Below are 18361 nucleotides of genomic sequence, written 5' to 3' on the forward strand. Positions count from 1 at the left end.
GGACGATGGGGTGGAAGGCATGACTTGAAATTTCTAGGGTTTGGCCAAAAACCCTGATCCCCTGAGAAAGACCGTGACGTCTCAAAGCGTGGAGCATGCCTGCATCCTCCCATGGGCTGATCTCCCAACGTGCTGGGTAAAGGAATAACCCCTTTACTTTTGGCTTCTGCCCCAGATCCCCCAAATTGACCATTAGAAACTTCACTTCAGTTTCTTCACTATAAAGCAGAAAAAGAAATATTTGATGTGTAGGAGTAGATATGGTTAATAAAATAGGTTTAAATATTTGGCAGCAGAAGAAAGAATTCAAGTCTGCCATTGAGCAGCAGGTCATTGGAAGGTTAAGTTAACCTGAAAGCTCCGGTTCCCCGTGTCCTCTATACCATACAGTTTGCTTTCCAGTCCTTTCACTGCATCCACACCTAAACTGAATCCCAGCAGAGAAGGGGAATACGTTCACGTCTCCACTCACGGAGCTCACTGGATCTGACTGTCCAGGCAAGCAACCTAGTTGTGCAACAGTCAATACCGTCAATGAAATGGCAGGCTGTTGATTTGGTGCTTGTGAGTGATTGATGTTTTCATCTAATATCACTTTTACAATCAGTTTGATCTCTCTCTCTCTTTTTTCTTTTAAATAAATAGGGACCAGTAACTTAAAATCGCAAAATAAAAACAGGGCTGTTGTTTTAAGGCCCCTGGCCTTTCAGCGACAGGACCTTGAACTGTGTGTCCCCCACCTGCAGGGGAGGTAGAGAAACCACAAGTAAGCAGGTTAGAACTTTGGGAGCAATTTGAGAGTAATTTGATGTCTGCTGAAACTTATAACAAAAAATGTGATCTCTTATTTTGTATGCCTTTTTAGTTTAATTTTTCTAGTGATTTATTTTCATTGTACTTTAAAAGTATCACTGTGTAATGGATTGGAAAAAATGGAAAAACCTGATCCTTCCACACAGATAGTCTCTGAGAAGCCTTGCTTTAAAGAATATGTAATTTTGATCAGCATTTCCATGACTGAGTCATTTTCTCCCTAGAAATAGTGACCTGGGTGCAGAGCGAGGGGGTGGGGAGGGAGTGTCTGTCCTCAGATCTCCTGTTGTTTGCCATGGGTGTGGGGATCCTTCTTAGGCAACCTGCAGGTGGCTTGACAGGGATTCCTTTTTCCCGGCTCCTGGCTCCAGGTGATAGCTGTGGTCTCATCCCCTTAGCAAACACCTTCAAAGAACTCGCTGCAGATATGACATGGGCAGAGAGATTGGCTTTCTCTGAACGCAGGGAGATTGTGGAGGGGGAGTAGGTGAAAATCATATTCTTAATCACAAACAAACACAATTAACTGGCAACTGGATTAAGATACCTAATCAGTCAAAATTATTTAGAGGCTCTTGTAACCATCACCCTTCTTTTGAAAGTCCTTAGTTACTCCGTGAGATAATACTCTGTTAATGAAATACATGTCTGTAGGGGTCCCCTGAAGGGGACATTCCTCCTCTTAAAGGACATAATGAGGCTGCAATAAAAGCTCTAAGGGGGAAGCGTATATTAAAGAAAAAAAAAGAGAGACGTGAGTGAAAATGTGTAGTAAATGACTAACCAGGACTCAAATGCTGTCCCAGCATTGGTCCAGCTGAGGGCCTTAGAGAAATGCTCAGACTCAGGTGATCTTTTATTCGTTCAACAAATCTTGTGGAGTTCCCATGATGGGCCAGTCCCAACAGTTCTCTGCATGGGGGCTATAGCAATGAGCAGGGGGTGTGGGGTGTGGGGGGTGGGGGGGCAGATAATAAACATGTAAACATAAAATATAAGGACTGCTGGTAACAAGTGCTTTAAGAAATTATAGAGCAGCTGAGAGAAGAGTGTCACAAGGAGGTGAGAGACACTGACTCAAATGGGCTGGTCTGAAAGAGCAGGTGTCACAGAATGAGGGAGCTAGCCATAGGGAAGTAGTGGGGAACTTAGTTCCACACAGAGGAAAGAGAACATAGGCTTTGAGGAAGAAAGAGCTTGGCACGTTCTAGGAACAGCCAGAGGCCAGTTGGCTATGACAGAGTGATGGAGGCAGCGAGTCATGAGAGATGGGAGTAAAGTGATGGAAAAAAGCCAGCTCTTGTGGGATCTCATAGTCCACCATGAAGGGCAGGGCAGTCACATGGGATTGAATTGGAACTGGTGATTGTGATGTCATGCATGGGCATTGGAAAGTGCAAGGAATACTGACTATTAAAATGTACCTAAATCAAATGCTAAGTGAAAGTGTTAAAAAGCATTTACATTAGTCATCTTTATAAATATGGTACTATGATTCGTTAGGTAGCATAAAAAAAATTGGCAAAATTAAGTTAACGTAGGCCCTCCAACTATTGAAGACTTAAACTTTTCAAGAATTTGAGGAAAGTTTTGATGTGAACAATCACTCAAAACTGAGTTGATATATTAGACATGTTTTGTAATTCTCACTACACACAATGACCAAACGGTTAATATTTACACATATGATTAATATTTATTAAATCATTCATGCTTAGAGTCTTTGTTTAACTAGAGGCTGTCCCTTCTGGCTCAGGGATGTTTTATCATCACCTTTTTTGTAGACATGACCCTACCAGATTTTCCTCCTTTTGTTCTGGAAAGAGAGAAAGGATTTGCCAAAGAGAGAAGAGCCTCCTTCTGTGGCCTGGGCCATCTGTTGAGGCTGAACCTGTACCTGTGTGCTGTCAGGTTTCCTGAGGCTGCCTGCAGAGCAGCTCCTGAGCTCTGCTAAGAGAAAGCAGCACATGGGGATGCATGTTCCCAAGGCCACTGAGCTGCTTTGGAGATACAGTGGCTGATTTTCATTTTAATATAGTTTCACCGAACTTCCTCTCTCACACTGAAGATGGGAATGACTCATGGGAATTCAATCATGCATAGAAGTCATATAAATTAGATTGGCCAATCTCTGCACTTTGGGCAAGACATGAAATCTTCCTTGTTGTGCGTTATTTTCTCCATTTAAGATCATGGAGAGTAATGTATGTGTGGGTGTGGCTGACAGTGGGGAAAGGCAATGTATAAAGTATTTCCTCAAAGCTGCCACAAATTCTGTGAACACATCTGCAAAATATTATTTAATGCTTATTCCTTTTTCTTCATTATGATTTTTAGTAAAAGAAATCCTACAAGGTCAAGCCAATTTCTAGCTTTGCTTTTGCCATGATTGAGAAAGCCCAAGAAATATTTTTTGCTTCTTGGGCCGAGCCTGTGGCGCACTCGGTAGAGTGCGGCGCTGGGAGCGCCGCGACGCTCCCGCCGCGGGTTCGGATCCTATATAGGAATGACCGGTGCACTCACTGGCTGAGTGCCTGTTACGAAAAACCAACAACAACAAAAAATAAATTAGAAATATTTTTTGCTTCTTAATGGTACAATCTTGTAGTTTCAAAATTATGAGTGACCAAGAGAAGGGAGACCAAGAGTAGACAGGTGAAGATGGTGAGAAATTGATTACAGTGAGCAAATGTGCACATATATTGAGAGTAGTAGCCAGGTTTCTCACTGTCGGAAAAAAGCTTTAGAAATATGGAAAGGTAACAGGCTAGAAAGAACTCTAAGACATTGGATCAGAACTGAAGATATCCTCAATAAACTCAATGTGTATCTATATACACATACGCAGGTAAGTATGTAAATAGTTATAGATATATGTGCATTTACATGGGGGTGCACACACATACCCATGTGAACATATGCTTCCTAGCTCTGTCTGCTAAGGTTGTCTAGAAGCAGTGACACCCCAGTGTCCATGAGAGCCCAGAACTCCTTTTCTAAATGCCATCTTCCACTAAAAGATGTTCCTGGCTCCTTGGAGAAATGACTGGATCCAAGGCTGAGGCTGGGGAAGTACAAGATGAGCCTGGGATATCTTGTTATGCCGGAAAGTATGTAAAGAGTCCAAGAATGGTAAGCGCATATTGAAAGGATACAGAAGCCAGCTTGAAAGGCGCCCCGCTGGCCAAATCTGCGGCAACTGGAGCACCCAAACAAATACTATCGGTTAAGGATGACAAACCATTGAATAAAGAAGGAATCCAAGAGTCCATATTGACACAAATAAACAAATAAATAAATGAAGGGAAAACTCCCTTACAGTAGGAGGAACACATGAATATAGAAAGCATGATGGGAACAGAAAACCATTCGTCACCCATCAAGTGTACGCTAAGGCAGATGGTAGAGGTCTAATGAGCAGCAGGATATCAGTATAATGGCAGAGTTCCCCCTACCAAAAAATATTTCTCAGTTACAATGGGAAAAATGGTGACTTGAAGGTAGAGAAACTGGGCAGACACCAATGTGACCAGGTGATCAAGGACCACCTCTGGTGATGATGAGATGTCTGACATCCTGCCTCCCCTGCCATGCCTGATAGGAGCACACCGCCATTTCCATGGTTTTCCTGCAAAGAATGCATGAACCAACGTCAGACAGACCCAGCCATGGGACGTCCTTGGGATGAAAGGCCTTCACTGTTAAAAACTATAAAGGTTATAAGAGAGACAGGGCAAGATTGAACAGACTTGATAACTAAAGGTGACCTGTGATCATGGAATGGATACTGTACCAGAAAGAGAAAAGAGACATTGTTGGAGTAGTTTGCAAAATTTGAGTTGAGTATGTGGCTTAGATGGTAGAGTATCCATACAAATAATTTCCTGATTTGTATGCTTATTTGCTGGTTATTGGGAGAGTGTCCTAATTTTAGAGGAATACACACTGGAGTATTTAGATGATAAATACTCCATAAAACAACCAAGGACATACATACATATGATTTTATATATAAGATATCAATGCATTCATATTACGTATGTATTTAGTACCTATAATCTATTGGTATATGTTAATATGGTATAAAATAATTAATATATGTATTAGATACTAATGTATTATATATTTATATATGTATTTAGAAAGGGAGAGTGAGAGGAAACAAATGTGAGGAAATGTTTATATTAATTTAGATAGATGGAGCAAAAGACAAAATGCTAACAAATTGGAGTCTCAGTGAAGGTAATACAGCTTTGGACTATTCTTCCAATTTCTCTGCAAGTCTGAAATTAAATGATTTTAAAAGAATACCTATGCATTCATATAGCTGTGTGAGTAATAAGCACTTTCATTTTTAGAGTAATACGTAATATTTCACATGAAATTCATTTCCATGCTTCAACACTCTCACTAAGAATTACAGAACTTGGAGAGCGGGGGTGGATTATGGAGTCCTTTTCAGTCCTAGTATTCCATAATGCCAGGTAAATTTCAGGGGAAATATTACATAATAGGAAAGCGTCAAAAAGTAAGAATTGTCTATTCTGTCTCCAAATTGTAGTTTTAAATTACCCAGTGAAATAATCTATTATCTTTACTAACATAATGGTAATCCAGTAAATCCACAGATTTAATACATGAAAATAGAATCTGCTTTCCTCTGGATCAGATGTGACCCTCTGTGCAGTAATTAATTAAAAATAATGTTACAAAGCTTTTGCTGTACATACAACAGCATTCCATTATAACCCAAAGCACAGTCCATTCTACAGTCCTTGACTTCCACTTTTATCTCAATTTACTATTTTTTCCTGCACAAAGAGTCTTATCTAAATCCATATAGCACCAGATATCCACAGACATACACACGTGCATGCACACATCAGTACAGTTTTGCTCAGCACTTTTACTTTGCAAAAGTTTTTGTGATTATTTTTTCACTTCTTTACCTGGAAAAGTTGTGCAGAGTGCACATAATTTCCCTTTCTTTTTTTTTTTTTTTGAGAAAATTGAGGATGAGGCAGTTTAAGTGATTTGAAGTTTATCTGGTAGCAAGTTATTGAACAACCAAAACTAGAATTTAGAATCTTTTCACTGTACAACACAGAAAGAGCTAGGCTAAGATAGTATATTTTAGATTATTCTTCCTTTAAAATACACATGTGCCAGGCACAGTTACTGATATTGAAGCTTGCCTTTATGTCTTTAGGAGAAGAGTCTAGATCTACCTAGATAAGTGCTGATTTGCAAGGTGTCTCTTTGCATTTCAAAGATTTTCTAATAGAATATCAAATGTTTGCAATTCTGTGTATTTTTCCTTGTCAGTCATAACAGAGCTTTAGAAGTTGACAGGCACAAAGCAAAAATTGTACAGAGTAAAAATATTCACATGCATGTAATTAGAAAATGCACAATAGTTTATAGAGACCTGTCTAAAACCTTTGCAAGTGTAATAGATAACTTTGATTAAAATACGACAATGTTAATTATTACTAGCTATCATAGATCTAATGAAATTCTATTTATTTGCTTAGTTGTTATAATGCTTTTACCCTCAATACTGTAGTAGCTTTCTCTTATTTCTTCTCCCATGGTTTCATATGCTAACATGCATTAATTTGAATTTCATTTTATTTATTAAATACTTGTGTAGCACTTACTATATGCCTAACCCTATTCTAAGCCGTTTGTGAACAATTAACTCTTTTTGTCTCATAAAACTCTCTGAGGTCATTACTATTATTATTTTCCAGTTTACAGATGAAGAATAAAGAGGTTAAGTAATGTCCAAGGACACACAACTGGTAAGCTGTATAAATAGGATTCAATCCCAAGCAGTTCAATTTCCAAATTTGTGCTCATAACCAATGTGCTATGTTGTGCTAAGCCTCAGACTTACAGGTGTGGGATAATTATTTGTTGATTAAATGAATAGATCATTCTCTTGTCTCCCAGGCTGATTTGAAAGCATTAAGCAAATAACCAAATTGCTTTGTACCTTAATTATTTCACTTTGAAAAACAGAATTGATAGTAGTTGCAATCCACTTCTCTCCAAACAACAGTAAGAATGGAGAAAATTTACATTACCTAGCTGCTGTGAGTATGTTTTTATGTCTTTAAGACTAGGTCAGTAGTGGATCTAGAGGAGGCTAACAGCTTATACCTTAAATGGATGACAGACAAGACCACAATTCAGTATAACTAACCAAGTCTCTTTTGGTCTTGAATGAGCGTGAAGTTACAGAGTAAAACTTCGAAGACTTCAACTTCCTTATATTTGAACTTCATCCCCCGTATAACTTTGAACTATTCTCATTTTTTTCAGCTGAATTGTTTGCATGAAATAATAGTCAAAATAAATGAGATGTCATCTAGGTCTTAGATAACGTGATCGAATTAAAATATCCAATTATAGATCTAAATGAAAATGCTTTCTTCTTACAGGGCTGCATCTCTCATGTTGAAAAATTACCATAACCCAGTGAGGGATAACACTGGAAGTTTCTGTGCCCAGGGTCCTTAATCCATCTCTACCTTCCTGCTGTCTTTATTTAGTCCCCACTAATTCCATTAGTTCCCTCATTGGCCGTGGAAAGAATGCAAAACTAGACCCATTACCATTAACAGCAAGGGCAGATCACCCTTGTCATGTGACCTCAAGCGAGGCATCTATCCTCTCTGTCTTAATCTCCCAGTCTGAAAAAGAAGGCTAATAACAAAGGCTTCCTGCTAAACCCCAGTGCTGTCAGGAGGGTCAGATGAGTTAGTGCAACTGCTCTGAAATTCTACTCTACGATTATGAAGAAATTACTACTAAAGATTGGTTTTCAAAAATACCCCAAGGTAGACATTTGCTTTTACATTACATCCACATGCAAAATTACTCAGGTACATTCTTGGCCTGGACTTCCAAGTTAAATGGGTTTACAAAAGCAACAGAATTTGAGCTAATTCTAAGAAGAGGTGGGATTTTAGATGCTTAATGTCTGGAGACTGAACTCCTGGTGAGCAAAAAGGAGAGAGAGAATATTACAGGCCTGAAATCAGATGACCAGAGGCCTATACACATGTGTCTGAGATCAGAACAGAGTCCTTGCTGAGGTTTACAGAGATTGTTCTTAGTGCCTTGCCTTAAAGGGACACAACCCTATCACTTGATCCAGAAGGATAGCTGTTATAGTATCCATAAGCACTTATTAAACACTGATGAATTGTGTGCTCTAGGGACATAAAGGTGAAATGAACCAAAGACCACGTTACTATTGAAGAGTACTGACAAAGTTATTGGCAAGGTCCAAGAAAGGGACCCAGAAGAAAATTCAGGTAACAAAGGTCAACTGAAGACTGACTGCAAAGGAATCCAGCAAGAATCCCTAATATTTTCTCTCCTGTTTAGAAACTTTGGAAGCCACTGCAGGTACCGTTTTAAAATCTGATATCCTTATGAATAAAGTTGCACGGAAGAGGGACTAATGAGTGTAGTCGGGAGTGCCTGTCCTATAACCTATTTAACTGCCACGATCACAGAATGCACACCTAACCCTAACCTTCAACCCGGCACAATCCTGCCCTGCTCACTAGGGAAACTTGGCAAGCCAGAGTTTTCGGGGTGGAAAGGCAACGTATTATCTCTGCTAGAAAAACTATCTCAAAGCGCTTGACCTACTGATGTCAGCATCACCTTTACATGCCAGGAACAAATAATTACAGGAGAACAGGCCTAGAACACCCAGCTGGAAGTTAATAAATCAGGGAGGAAGACTAATGACACTGCATGGTACATTCCTGCGAGGCAGGGACCGCATCTGCTCTGCTCGGGGTGGGAGTGCAAGTGTTCTGCTCACAGTGGACATGCCACTGATAAGACTGTCTGGTCAGTTGAGGACACTCCAAGGAAAGCCCTGGCCACTTCCAGGTGTGGGTGGGGACGGCGGGAGTAGGCGGTCGGCAGCAGCGGTCGGTGTACAGAGGCCGTGCCGCTTTTGAAATGCTCTTTAAAGTTGCCAGGCAGATACGAAAGGGTGCAGCAAGGCTCTGTATGTACCTCGTCCCGGGTCAGGATCTGGCCTATCGCTCCCTCACCCCCGCGGGAGTCTGAGGTTCCACACGCCTGGCGGTAAAGACAAGGCGCTCACACACCTTAACCCGCGACTAGGGTTGGGGGCTGGGGACCTAAGAGACACCCCTCCAGGCGAGTTTCTGGCAGGAAAATGGACCGGGAACAGCGCATTTCCTGCTTCGTCTGTACGAACCCCAGGCGGGGCCGAGCGGGAACGGGGACACGGTCGAGGAGTCACCCGCTGCCGGGGCTGGCTTCGGGGGCGGCCTCGAGGGGGGACCGCGGACTGGGGAGTGGGACAGGGCGTGGAAGCAGACTCCACGCTCCCATCCTTGCGGGGACGTGGGGGGCAGGGCGGGGCAGGTGGCGCGAGCTGCGGCATCTGTGGGGTTCAGAGCCGGCGGGGGCCTCCCGGGCCGGGGGGGGGGGCGCACGGCAGGGGGGCGGTGGCCGCTATCTTCCGGGCCACTCCTTCCTCCCGTCCCCTCCCGCCCGCGACCTTCGACCTCCATCCCGGACCCACGGGGGACTGGCCCGGGGATAGGGAGGAGACGCGAAAGGTATCAAGGGGCGCGGTGCCGCCGCCCAGTCGGCGCCGGGGCGCGAGGTGCGAACCGGCGGCGTCGGGCTGCGCGGCCCTACCTGGGAGGTGCGGAGGCCTCGGCCGCTCTCTGCCGCCCCATGCCACCTCCCTCTCGGCTCCCCGAGGCCGCCGCCCGCGCAACGTTTATAAATGCAAAGGCCTTATTGTTGTTCTTTGTTCAGGGATACCATTGTCTATTCGCCGCGGGCCGCCCGGGAGCTTTCCCAGGGTTTGCGGCGCGCACTCCCCTCCCCGCCCCCACGGACTTGCTCTGCAGAGCCAGCTCCGATCTGCAGCGGTGCCCTCGGATCCTTCCCGATCGACTTGAGTGTCCTTCGTCAGGCTCCCGCTCCACCAGCATGGAAAACACAAAAGCCTTCGGAAACCGCCCAGCCTTTGCCTGGTCACTCGGGGAGCCGCAGAAAAACGTGGCTCGACTGCTCCAGGTCTCAGCCACAGGTCGCCACCTACCCGGCTTAATTTCTGCGCCCGCTGGCCAAAGGCCCCGAGTGGTCATGGGCACAGCTTCTCTCTACGCTAGTCGTTTCCTCGCCCAGCCTCTAGAGCATCGGGTCCGGCCTGGGGGCTGGGATGTGAACGCAATTAGTAGCCAGGAGCCCAGAGAGCTTGGACCGTGCAAAGCGAGTGCACCCGGCCGGCTGCACGAGCGGCTGTGCACGGTTCTGACTCGTGAAAGTTGCCTCTCCCCCTCCCCCCGCATAAATCCCTCGTGTTGAGAAAAGCAAGGCTTGCAGGAAACCACTCCGGATGTTTGCTGCTTTACATGTGGCATTTGTGGCTGGCTCTGATAACGTTTCGAGCTCGGCTTCCAACACCGCGTTTAGTAAAGAGACCGAAATAGAAGAGTCCACACATACCAAGACCAGTCTGCGGTGCCGCCTCCCCCAACACTCTCCCTCAAAAATATATGACAAGGGAATGGTCGGAAGAAATTAGATCTAGGTAACGTATGTAAATGGAACTAGTCTTAGAAGGCTCCACAATTCCTGCCTGGTCAATTTGTTGAGTAAACTGCTTACGATTCCCAGGGAGGGTGTTATAAGTAGGGGGAGGGGCGCCAGAATCTGAAGCTCAATTCCGTTCCCTGGATGTGCGCTCTCAGTACTTTTACCCGAAAAAGCTCGGTAGCTAGTCTCCCGGAACAGGGGCAAATGATAACGGGGAGCCCCCGTTTTATTCCCCATCAGTTTCTCGACCTTCTTGGCTCCCAAGCATACCTCTCTCTGTAATGGGCTGGGCGAGAAAGAAGATGAGATGAAGAAAGCGTGCAAGGGTAAATCCTGCGTGTGCGTTTTTGGACCCCCACCTTTAAAAAAGGAATTAGTTAAATAGATTAATCTAGACAGATAAAACAGGTTCTGGAATAAGCGTTGTTTTTGTTTAGTTTTCCGTCTCTATTCTAAGAAAACTCCTTAGTTCATGAAAGGTTTTTGCGCTAAGAGCAAATTCTGCTTGAGATCTTTGAAAAGATTTATTAGTTACTATTCAGAAAAGTTAGAAAAGATTTCCAGGAAAACAGCAAAGTGCAAGACAACACGGGATAATTTGTAATGATCTCTCTTCTTTTACATTTTCCTTACTTATCTAACCATTTGCAATGCATTTTTTTGCTTTACTTTCAAGCTCATTTTTTTCAGAAAAAAAAATAGTTTTAAAGGAAAACTACATCATCCGTTAAATTAAGATCAACTGCTTCAAAACCACCAATTAAAAATAACACTCCTCTATGATTTCTTTAAGCAGATTTAAGTGTTTTTTTTTTTTTTTCTTGTCTGAATATTAGAGACCTGGGAACTAGAGCCACTTTCTCAACTTTGTCCACTGTACAAAGACTGGCTGCTGAAGGTGAGGGAGAGCAGCTAACACTTCACAGATTCTTGCAGAGCTAAAGAAGAGTTGGCTTAAACTGATACTAGTTGTTTTTCTTCATCTTTGGAGAAAAAGTGATGTCAGAGAAACTGAAGGCCAGGAGTTTGCAAAAGCTCTGTGTTTTTGTGGATGCCACTAATAAGCCAGACTTGATAGACAACTTAGTTGTAATACCACACAAAAAGCTGCAGCATTTTGCCTCTCAGGTCCTGTTGTAATCACGACTTTTTCATCACGTCTTCCTAGTAAACACAGAAAATCTGTTCTGGACATTGATGTACTGATTTCTTTTGCAATTTCTAATAATAATAATAATAGATTCTAATTATTCAGGAATGGCTGTGTCAGTTGTTACCTTAGAAAACAACACAAATAAACAAACAAATACACAAACACAACAGCCTGGCCGTGATTAGGAGCTCCAAGTCTGAAGGCAGATGGGTAGGTGTGAATTCTACCCTCCCAACTCCGAGATCTTGGGCAAGTTCCTTAGCCTCTGTCCTGTAGGATATAACAGTGTCTACTTCACAGGGTTTTTATGAGGATAAGCTAGTTGGCAATGTTTGGAGAAAGGTGAGTGGCACATTTTGTCATTTATAAGTACCTATATAAGGGCTTGTTTGAAATCCCACTCGAAAGGTTTTTCTCAGGTCTAAACATTACCCATTCAGATTTTCATTCCAGTCTAAGGGAATGGGTAGAAATCCCCTAATCATCTGCCAGAGTAACCACCTTAGACTGACCCAAAGAACTAGTCATTTTGCCACTTAGAAGGATTGCTCTTTCTCCCAATGGACTCTTGGGCATTTAGACGAATATTGCTGCTGTCTTTACATTTTAGAAATAACAGCTAAGTTTTGCCTCTTTTACTGAACACACATGAAAAATAGTTTGTTATGTTTACCTTATTGTACATTTAACGCACAAGTTTTCGAGAGTTGGTTTATCATTAAGTAAAAGCTTTAAATTCTTCAGGCAAACGCAATATTGGACACAGAACATCATTCTATATTTAATCTGGTTTTAGAAAGTTAGAATTTACCCTGGACATAGTCAAGCAAGTCGAGTCCTTGGGGAGAGAGTCTATTTTTTAACTTATTATAAACAGTGTCTTCCGCATTCGAGAAAACGCATTCGAAGGTCATTCGTGCAGTTTCTTGGATGGAAGCGAGGCCACCCACCACTGAAACACCCTTGGCTCCTGTAATACAGATGTGATTTAAAAGAGACTACAGTGGATGTTTAGTATGTTAATCTGAACTACCTTGGGCAAGTAGCTCTATCCCAGGGCACAGTGAGCATCCCCAGAGGTTTTTTAGGAGTCCCCCTTCCGGGCTCGGAGAGGGCTTGGCGCCAGAGCCACGCTCAGGCCAGTTTTCTCTAGGGCAGGTGTAGCCCTAGGCGCGAGGGGATGGGAAAGGGGCGGGCGGGGGGTTGAACTGGGAACTGGGACTCAGACCACGACCTGGGCGTGGACCTAACGACTCGGACCCGGCCCGCCCCCGCCGCTCCATTGGCCACATCTGTGCAGAAAAGGCCCCGCGGCCCCGGGGCGTCCGCAGTGTCACTGGGCCGGCCGGGGGCGCTGGCTACGCTGTGGGCTAGGACTGGACAGGAACGCGACCAGCGGGGTCGAGCCCAGAGACCCGCGCAGCCGTCTACCATCTTCCTGCCTCGTCCCCACCCCCTCCCCCCGGGCCGGGGGAGGCGGCGTGTCCGGCGGAGGGTTCCGAGGCGCGGGGCAGGCCTGGAGCGCCATGAGCAGCCCGGATGCGGGATACGCCAGTGACGACCAGAGCCAGCCCCGGAGCGCGCTGCCCGCGGTGATGGCCGGCCTGGGCCCCTGCCCCTGGGCCGAGTCTCTGAGCCCCCTTGGGGACATGAAGGTGAAGGGCGAGGCGGCGGCGAGCAGCGGAGCGCCGGCCGGGGCCGCAGGCCGAGCCAAGGGCGAGTCACGGATCCGGCGACCGATGAACGCCTTCATGGTGTGGGCTAAGGACGAGCGCAAGCGGCTGGCGCAGCAGAACCCGGACCTGCACAACGCTGAGCTGAGCAAGATGCTGGGTGAGTCCGAGCCGGGGACCCAAGCGGCCAGACGCGCTCGTGCGACTTGCTGAGCCGCTTCCTTGAGCCGAATAAGAGTGTTTTTGAGGGTCTTGCGCCAGGGACCAGGGTGGTCTGCGGCCACGTCCTTCCTTCAGGCCACCCGTCCTTTACCCGCTTCCTGTTCTTGGACTCTGCAAATGGGCTTTCGGCCTCGGTCGTCGGTGCCCGTATTACCCGGGTGGCCGGGGGCGCGGGTACTAAGCGTCCTGGGAAGGCGGCTTCCCAGCACGTCTGCGAGGGTGCGGGAGCACCCCTGGGGCCCAGAGCTGGGCTGGTCCTACCCTTCCCCCGATCCCCCTTCCCTGCTAGGTGTGGTTTTCGGTTTTTCGAAAGACGGAGGGATGGGAAAGCGGGAAAGACGCTTTCAGGAGGCTCAAAGAAGGGACGGATACACTTAGAGGACGTGTCTTCCCCCAAGTGCCCAGACTTGGAGACCTTCACTCTTTAACTTGACCCAGGTCCTCCTACAATTGCGCAATTCTAGGTCGGAGGGGCAACGGGGGGCTCGGGGCGGGAGCGCAGCCGGTAAGCCCTGCGCCCCTCTGCACCTTCCTACGCCCATGCAGGCAAGTCGTGGAAGGCGCTGACGCTGGCGGAGAAGCGGCCCTTCGTGGAGGAGGCGGAGCGGCTGCGCGTGCAGCACATGCAGGACCACCCCAACTACAAGTACCGGCCGCGGCGGCGCAAGCAGGTGAAACGGCTGAAGCGGGTGGAGGGCGGCTTTCTGCACGGCCTCGCCGAGCCGCAGGCGGCCGCGCTGGGTCCCGAGGGCGGCCGCGTGGCCATGGACGGCCTGGGCCTGCCCTTCCCCGAGCAGAGCTTCCCCGCCGGTCCGCCGCTGCTGCCCCCGCACATGGGCGGCCACTACCGCGACTGCCAGGGCCTGGGCGCGCCCCCGCTCGACGGCTACCCGCTGCCCACGCCCGACACGTCCCCGCTGGACGGCGTGGAGCCAGACCCGGCCTTCTTCGCCGCCCCGCTGCCCGGGGACTGCCCGGCGGCCGCCACCTACGGCTACGCGCAAGTCTCGGACTACGCGGGGCCCTCGGAGCCGCCCGCCGGCCCCATGCACGCCCGGCTCGGCCCCGAGTCCGCGGGCCCCGCGATGCCGGGCCTGCTGGCGCCCCCCAGCGCCCTGCACATGTACTACGGCGCGATGGGCTCGGCCGGGGCGGGCGGCGGGCGCGGCTTCCACGTGCAGCCGCCGCCGCAGCAGCACCCGCCGGGCCCGGGGCAGCCGTCGCCTCCTCCCGAGGCGCTGCCCTGCCGGGACGCCGCGGACCCCGGCCAGCCCGCCGAGCTCCTCGGGGAGATGGACCGCACGGAATTTGAACAGTACCTGCACTTCGTGTGCAAGCCCGAGATGGGTCTCCCCTACCAGGGACATGACTCTGGTGTGAATCTCCCGGACAGCCACGGGGCCATTTCCTCGGTGGTGTCCGATGCCAGTTCTGCGGTATATTACTGCAACTATCCTGACGTCTGACAGGTCCACGATCAGCCCCAGCCTGCAGGCTAGAAGCAGTGTTACACACTTCTGGAGGAGCGAAAGAAAGCCTCAGCATCATGTTTTGTTTTGTTTTTGAGTTGCCTCGACATATAATTTATGGTAATTTATTTTGTCTGCCACTTGAACAGTTGGGGGCGGGGGGAACGTGTGGTTTAAGATTTGTTCAGAAACTTGTTTCCCAAGTTGCGCCGTCAGAACCCCTTTTTCAAGTTACCCAGTTTTGACTGTGTCCCAGAAGAGCTTACTCATTTCGTGAAAATTTATTGATCAAAGAAATTTTGTCGCGGGTGTGTTTTTTCAACCTTTAAAAAAATAAAATCTGGAATTCTGCTTTTCAACTCTCCTCGTGCCTCTGCACACTACTCTTATCAAAAACCAATTTTTAAGATTAACGTGGAGTATTAATACAATTAGAAAGGTACAGGTAGGTGTAAATTTCTCATTCTCATATCATAGTAGACTTAGCTTCCTTAAAGGAGAAGCCCTAAAATTGAACATTAGAATATTCAAGTTTGATATAATTGTTTTGCTAGAAAAAGAAAGCATCATGGAACGAGTCTGCTTTATACATTTCAAGTGATTTTAGTCCTAAAAAGCTATGATTAATCTTAACGCTAAGTATTTTCAATTCTGGAACATCATTTTAACCAGAGGGAACAAAGTTACTTTGTCCAAGTAACTTTGATTTTCTAGTTGTTGAATCTTAACCCTGAAACCTGCCTAAATAGGCTTTTTGAATTTTTTTTTTTGCTTGTCTGTACTCTACTGAAGTCTTCACACTCTCAACATTACACTTGCCTTTAATCCTCACATTTTTACATCTTTGAGAAGTGGTGTTGCTGGGTTAAATAATTTGAAGGAGTCATAGGACCTAATTAAAATAAAACTTGTGTTGTGACTTAACTTTTAATGAACATATCTAATTTAAAAAGTACATTTTACTATCATGTTTAACTACATACATGGATGATTGCATTTCCTGACATCTGAAGTGTCATCTGAAGTGGGTGATCGTAGTGGGCCTTACAAATGGACTAAAGCTACAGCTCTCGCACATCACTATAATTGCCTTATCAAGAAGAGATGGAGTTATAGGGTTGTAAATAGGGGATCAGCTTCTGCAATCTGCAGTGCTAATTAGTGGCATTTTTTCACCACCTTTTGTGGTTGGAGACATAATGGAAACATGACTTGGTAGTGGGTATTTGGGTTTTTTTCTGTGCCACCCTTTCAGTGCCATCCTGAACAGTTTGTACCTGAACAATCCTGCAAGCTTAGGTGCTAAGCTACCCATTTTGCAAATGAGGGAAGGAGTCGCCAAGCTGTCCTGCCTCCTGTGAAGGCTTGGTGTAACATGTTCTTACAGTGTACTTGATCACTGTTCTTTATGCCAGGGTGCGTCTGTGGGCACTGGAAGAATGTACATTCTGGTGGTGAGAAACTATAATTCTCTATACTGATAAGTACTATAGGAAAGGGGGTGGAGGACAGTTTCAAGCATTTATCTTGAAGAGCGATATGGGAGAGAGATCAGAACTGAAATGCTGACTGGATTCTTTTGAAAAATGACAAGGCTGTGTGTTTTTAGAAGGAATTCCTAAAACGTGAGGGTAGAAGGTTTCAGTGAGAAGATGCAAGTCTATTGTTAGATGTAACAAGAGGCTACCTTAAAAAATTTAAAGTTACAAAATTCACCCCAGTATTATCACCTCATCCAATTTGCCTTTAGTGCTGTACCCTTTTCCACATTCTTTCTTCCTCTGACCCCAAACAGAGGCTTCCAGCCCAAAGAGTTCCTTCCCCAGGATGTCTGAAGTATTCCCATAGATAAAGTTAGCTGAGGGGCCTCACCTGCCCAGGTTCAAAGCCATGTCACCAGTTACACTTGGCATGTTAGTGCCCTGGGACACTTGGCTGTACCCTTGGCTGCTACCTTATAGCAGAATTAAATGCGAAAGAAGAAGGGAGAAAGGAAAGAGTGCTCAGGGAGAGGAACCCAAAGTCCTGTAAGGTGGTAAGAGTATTCTTTAATACTGTCCGGATACAGGTGGGCAGTAAGTAGTAAGAGCTAAAGTCATCAAGGCAATTCCAACAGGTTACTCGGGTGGACAACTAATGCTCACAAGTAATTTATGGGGGTAGAAGCATCAAGCCAATTCCTTCTCTTCCCTCAAGCACTTAGATCACAGCTACCAGCTAGTGATTATTTTGCTTTGTTTTTTAATATTCACCTCTATTTTTTACTGTCTTACTCTGGAAACAGAAAAAGGGTACATTGCTCCTAGTCCCAAACCCCCCATCTTTACTTCTGAGATGTACAAGAAACCCATAATGCCCTGCCAAGGTGAATATATGATCTTTTTCTTTGTGCAGTTGTAGTGGTGGTGGTGTTAGTCTCCAAGACTGGCCCCAGTGAACCACACTCAAGTATTTATATCATTGTATAATCCTTTTCCACATTTAATCTGGTTTGGATTTGCTCCTGTATCTCAACAGATTGAAGTAGATGTGGTTCTATGCCAGCGCCAGGATCAGTCCTTAAAATGCCTTGGCAGATTTTGTATCTTGTGGTCTTGGGAGCCCTGAGCTACTGTGGAAAAAAGTTTGGTTACCAGGTTACTAGTTACCAAGGCGGTGAGGCCACGTTGCAGAGGAGAGGCCCCTTGCAAAAGAACAGGGCTCAGCCTCCCCTCCAGCTAACTCCTGTCTGCCCCCATCAGATTGGAACTCAAGAAATGTCAGAAGAATAAATACCAAGTGCCCAAGCAACCCACAGGGTGAGAGAGAGAGAGAGAGAGAGAGAGGGGGGGGGGGGAGAGAGAGAGAGAAAGTCGTTATAAGCCACTAAGTTTTGCGGTATTTTGTTGTTGTGTAACAACAAATAACTGAAACAGTTGTTATCCTAAATCCTTTCTCATTTTTAAGTATAGGAATGTAGGCATGGGGGCAAAATCAGGAAAAGAGCTTTGGAGCCTATCAGAGACACCATTGTAGTCTTAAAGTGAAGGACAGAATGTAAACCTTGGACCCAGGTTGGACGACTGTGTGACATCACCAAGTGCATAGGCCCCTTTTTCCTCAAGTAGTCTCGGATGAAGTGACCACAGGTACCAGTTTTGATTTTTTTGAAAAATAGTAAATTTGTCTCTATTTTTTACTATTTCATTTTGGAAACAAATACATACAAAGGATACATTGCTCCCCCCATCTCTACTTTTGAGGTACTTGAGAAGTGTGTCAGGAGGTAAGAATCCAGTCCTGTCATGGGCTGAGATATCCTGACTTGATGCCAGTATAGAATCTACATACCTTTGAGGAACCCAGAACAATAGGAGAAGAGGGTATTTTTTTCCCCCACGAGAACACTGACTACATCTCTATTAAAGCTATCAGATAGG

The 18361-nt window shown here is 45.9% G+C and overlaps 1 protein-coding gene across 1 annotated transcript; it reads left to right on the top strand.

Moving 5' to 3' along the window:
• Positions 1-12920: 12920 nt before the first annotated feature.
• LOC134364043 (transcription factor SOX-17) lies at positions 12921-15280 on the top strand. Its single transcript, XM_063079947.1, has 2 exons — positions 12921-13411; positions 14020-15280. Exons 1-2 carry the CDS (start codon positions 13105-13107, stop codon positions 14937-14939), a joined length of 1227 nt encoding a protein of 408 aa, XP_062936017.1. The 5' UTR covers positions 12921-13104; the 3' UTR covers positions 14940-15280.
• The last annotated feature ends 3081 nt before the right edge of the window (positions 15281-18361 follow it).

The sequence above is a fragment of the Cynocephalus volans genome, chromosome 15 (genome assembly GCF_027409185.1).
Source record: "Cynocephalus volans isolate mCynVol1 chromosome 15, mCynVol1.pri, whole genome shotgun sequence".
Lineage (NCBI taxonomy): Eukaryota > Metazoa > Chordata > Mammalia > Dermoptera > Cynocephalidae > Cynocephalus > Cynocephalus volans.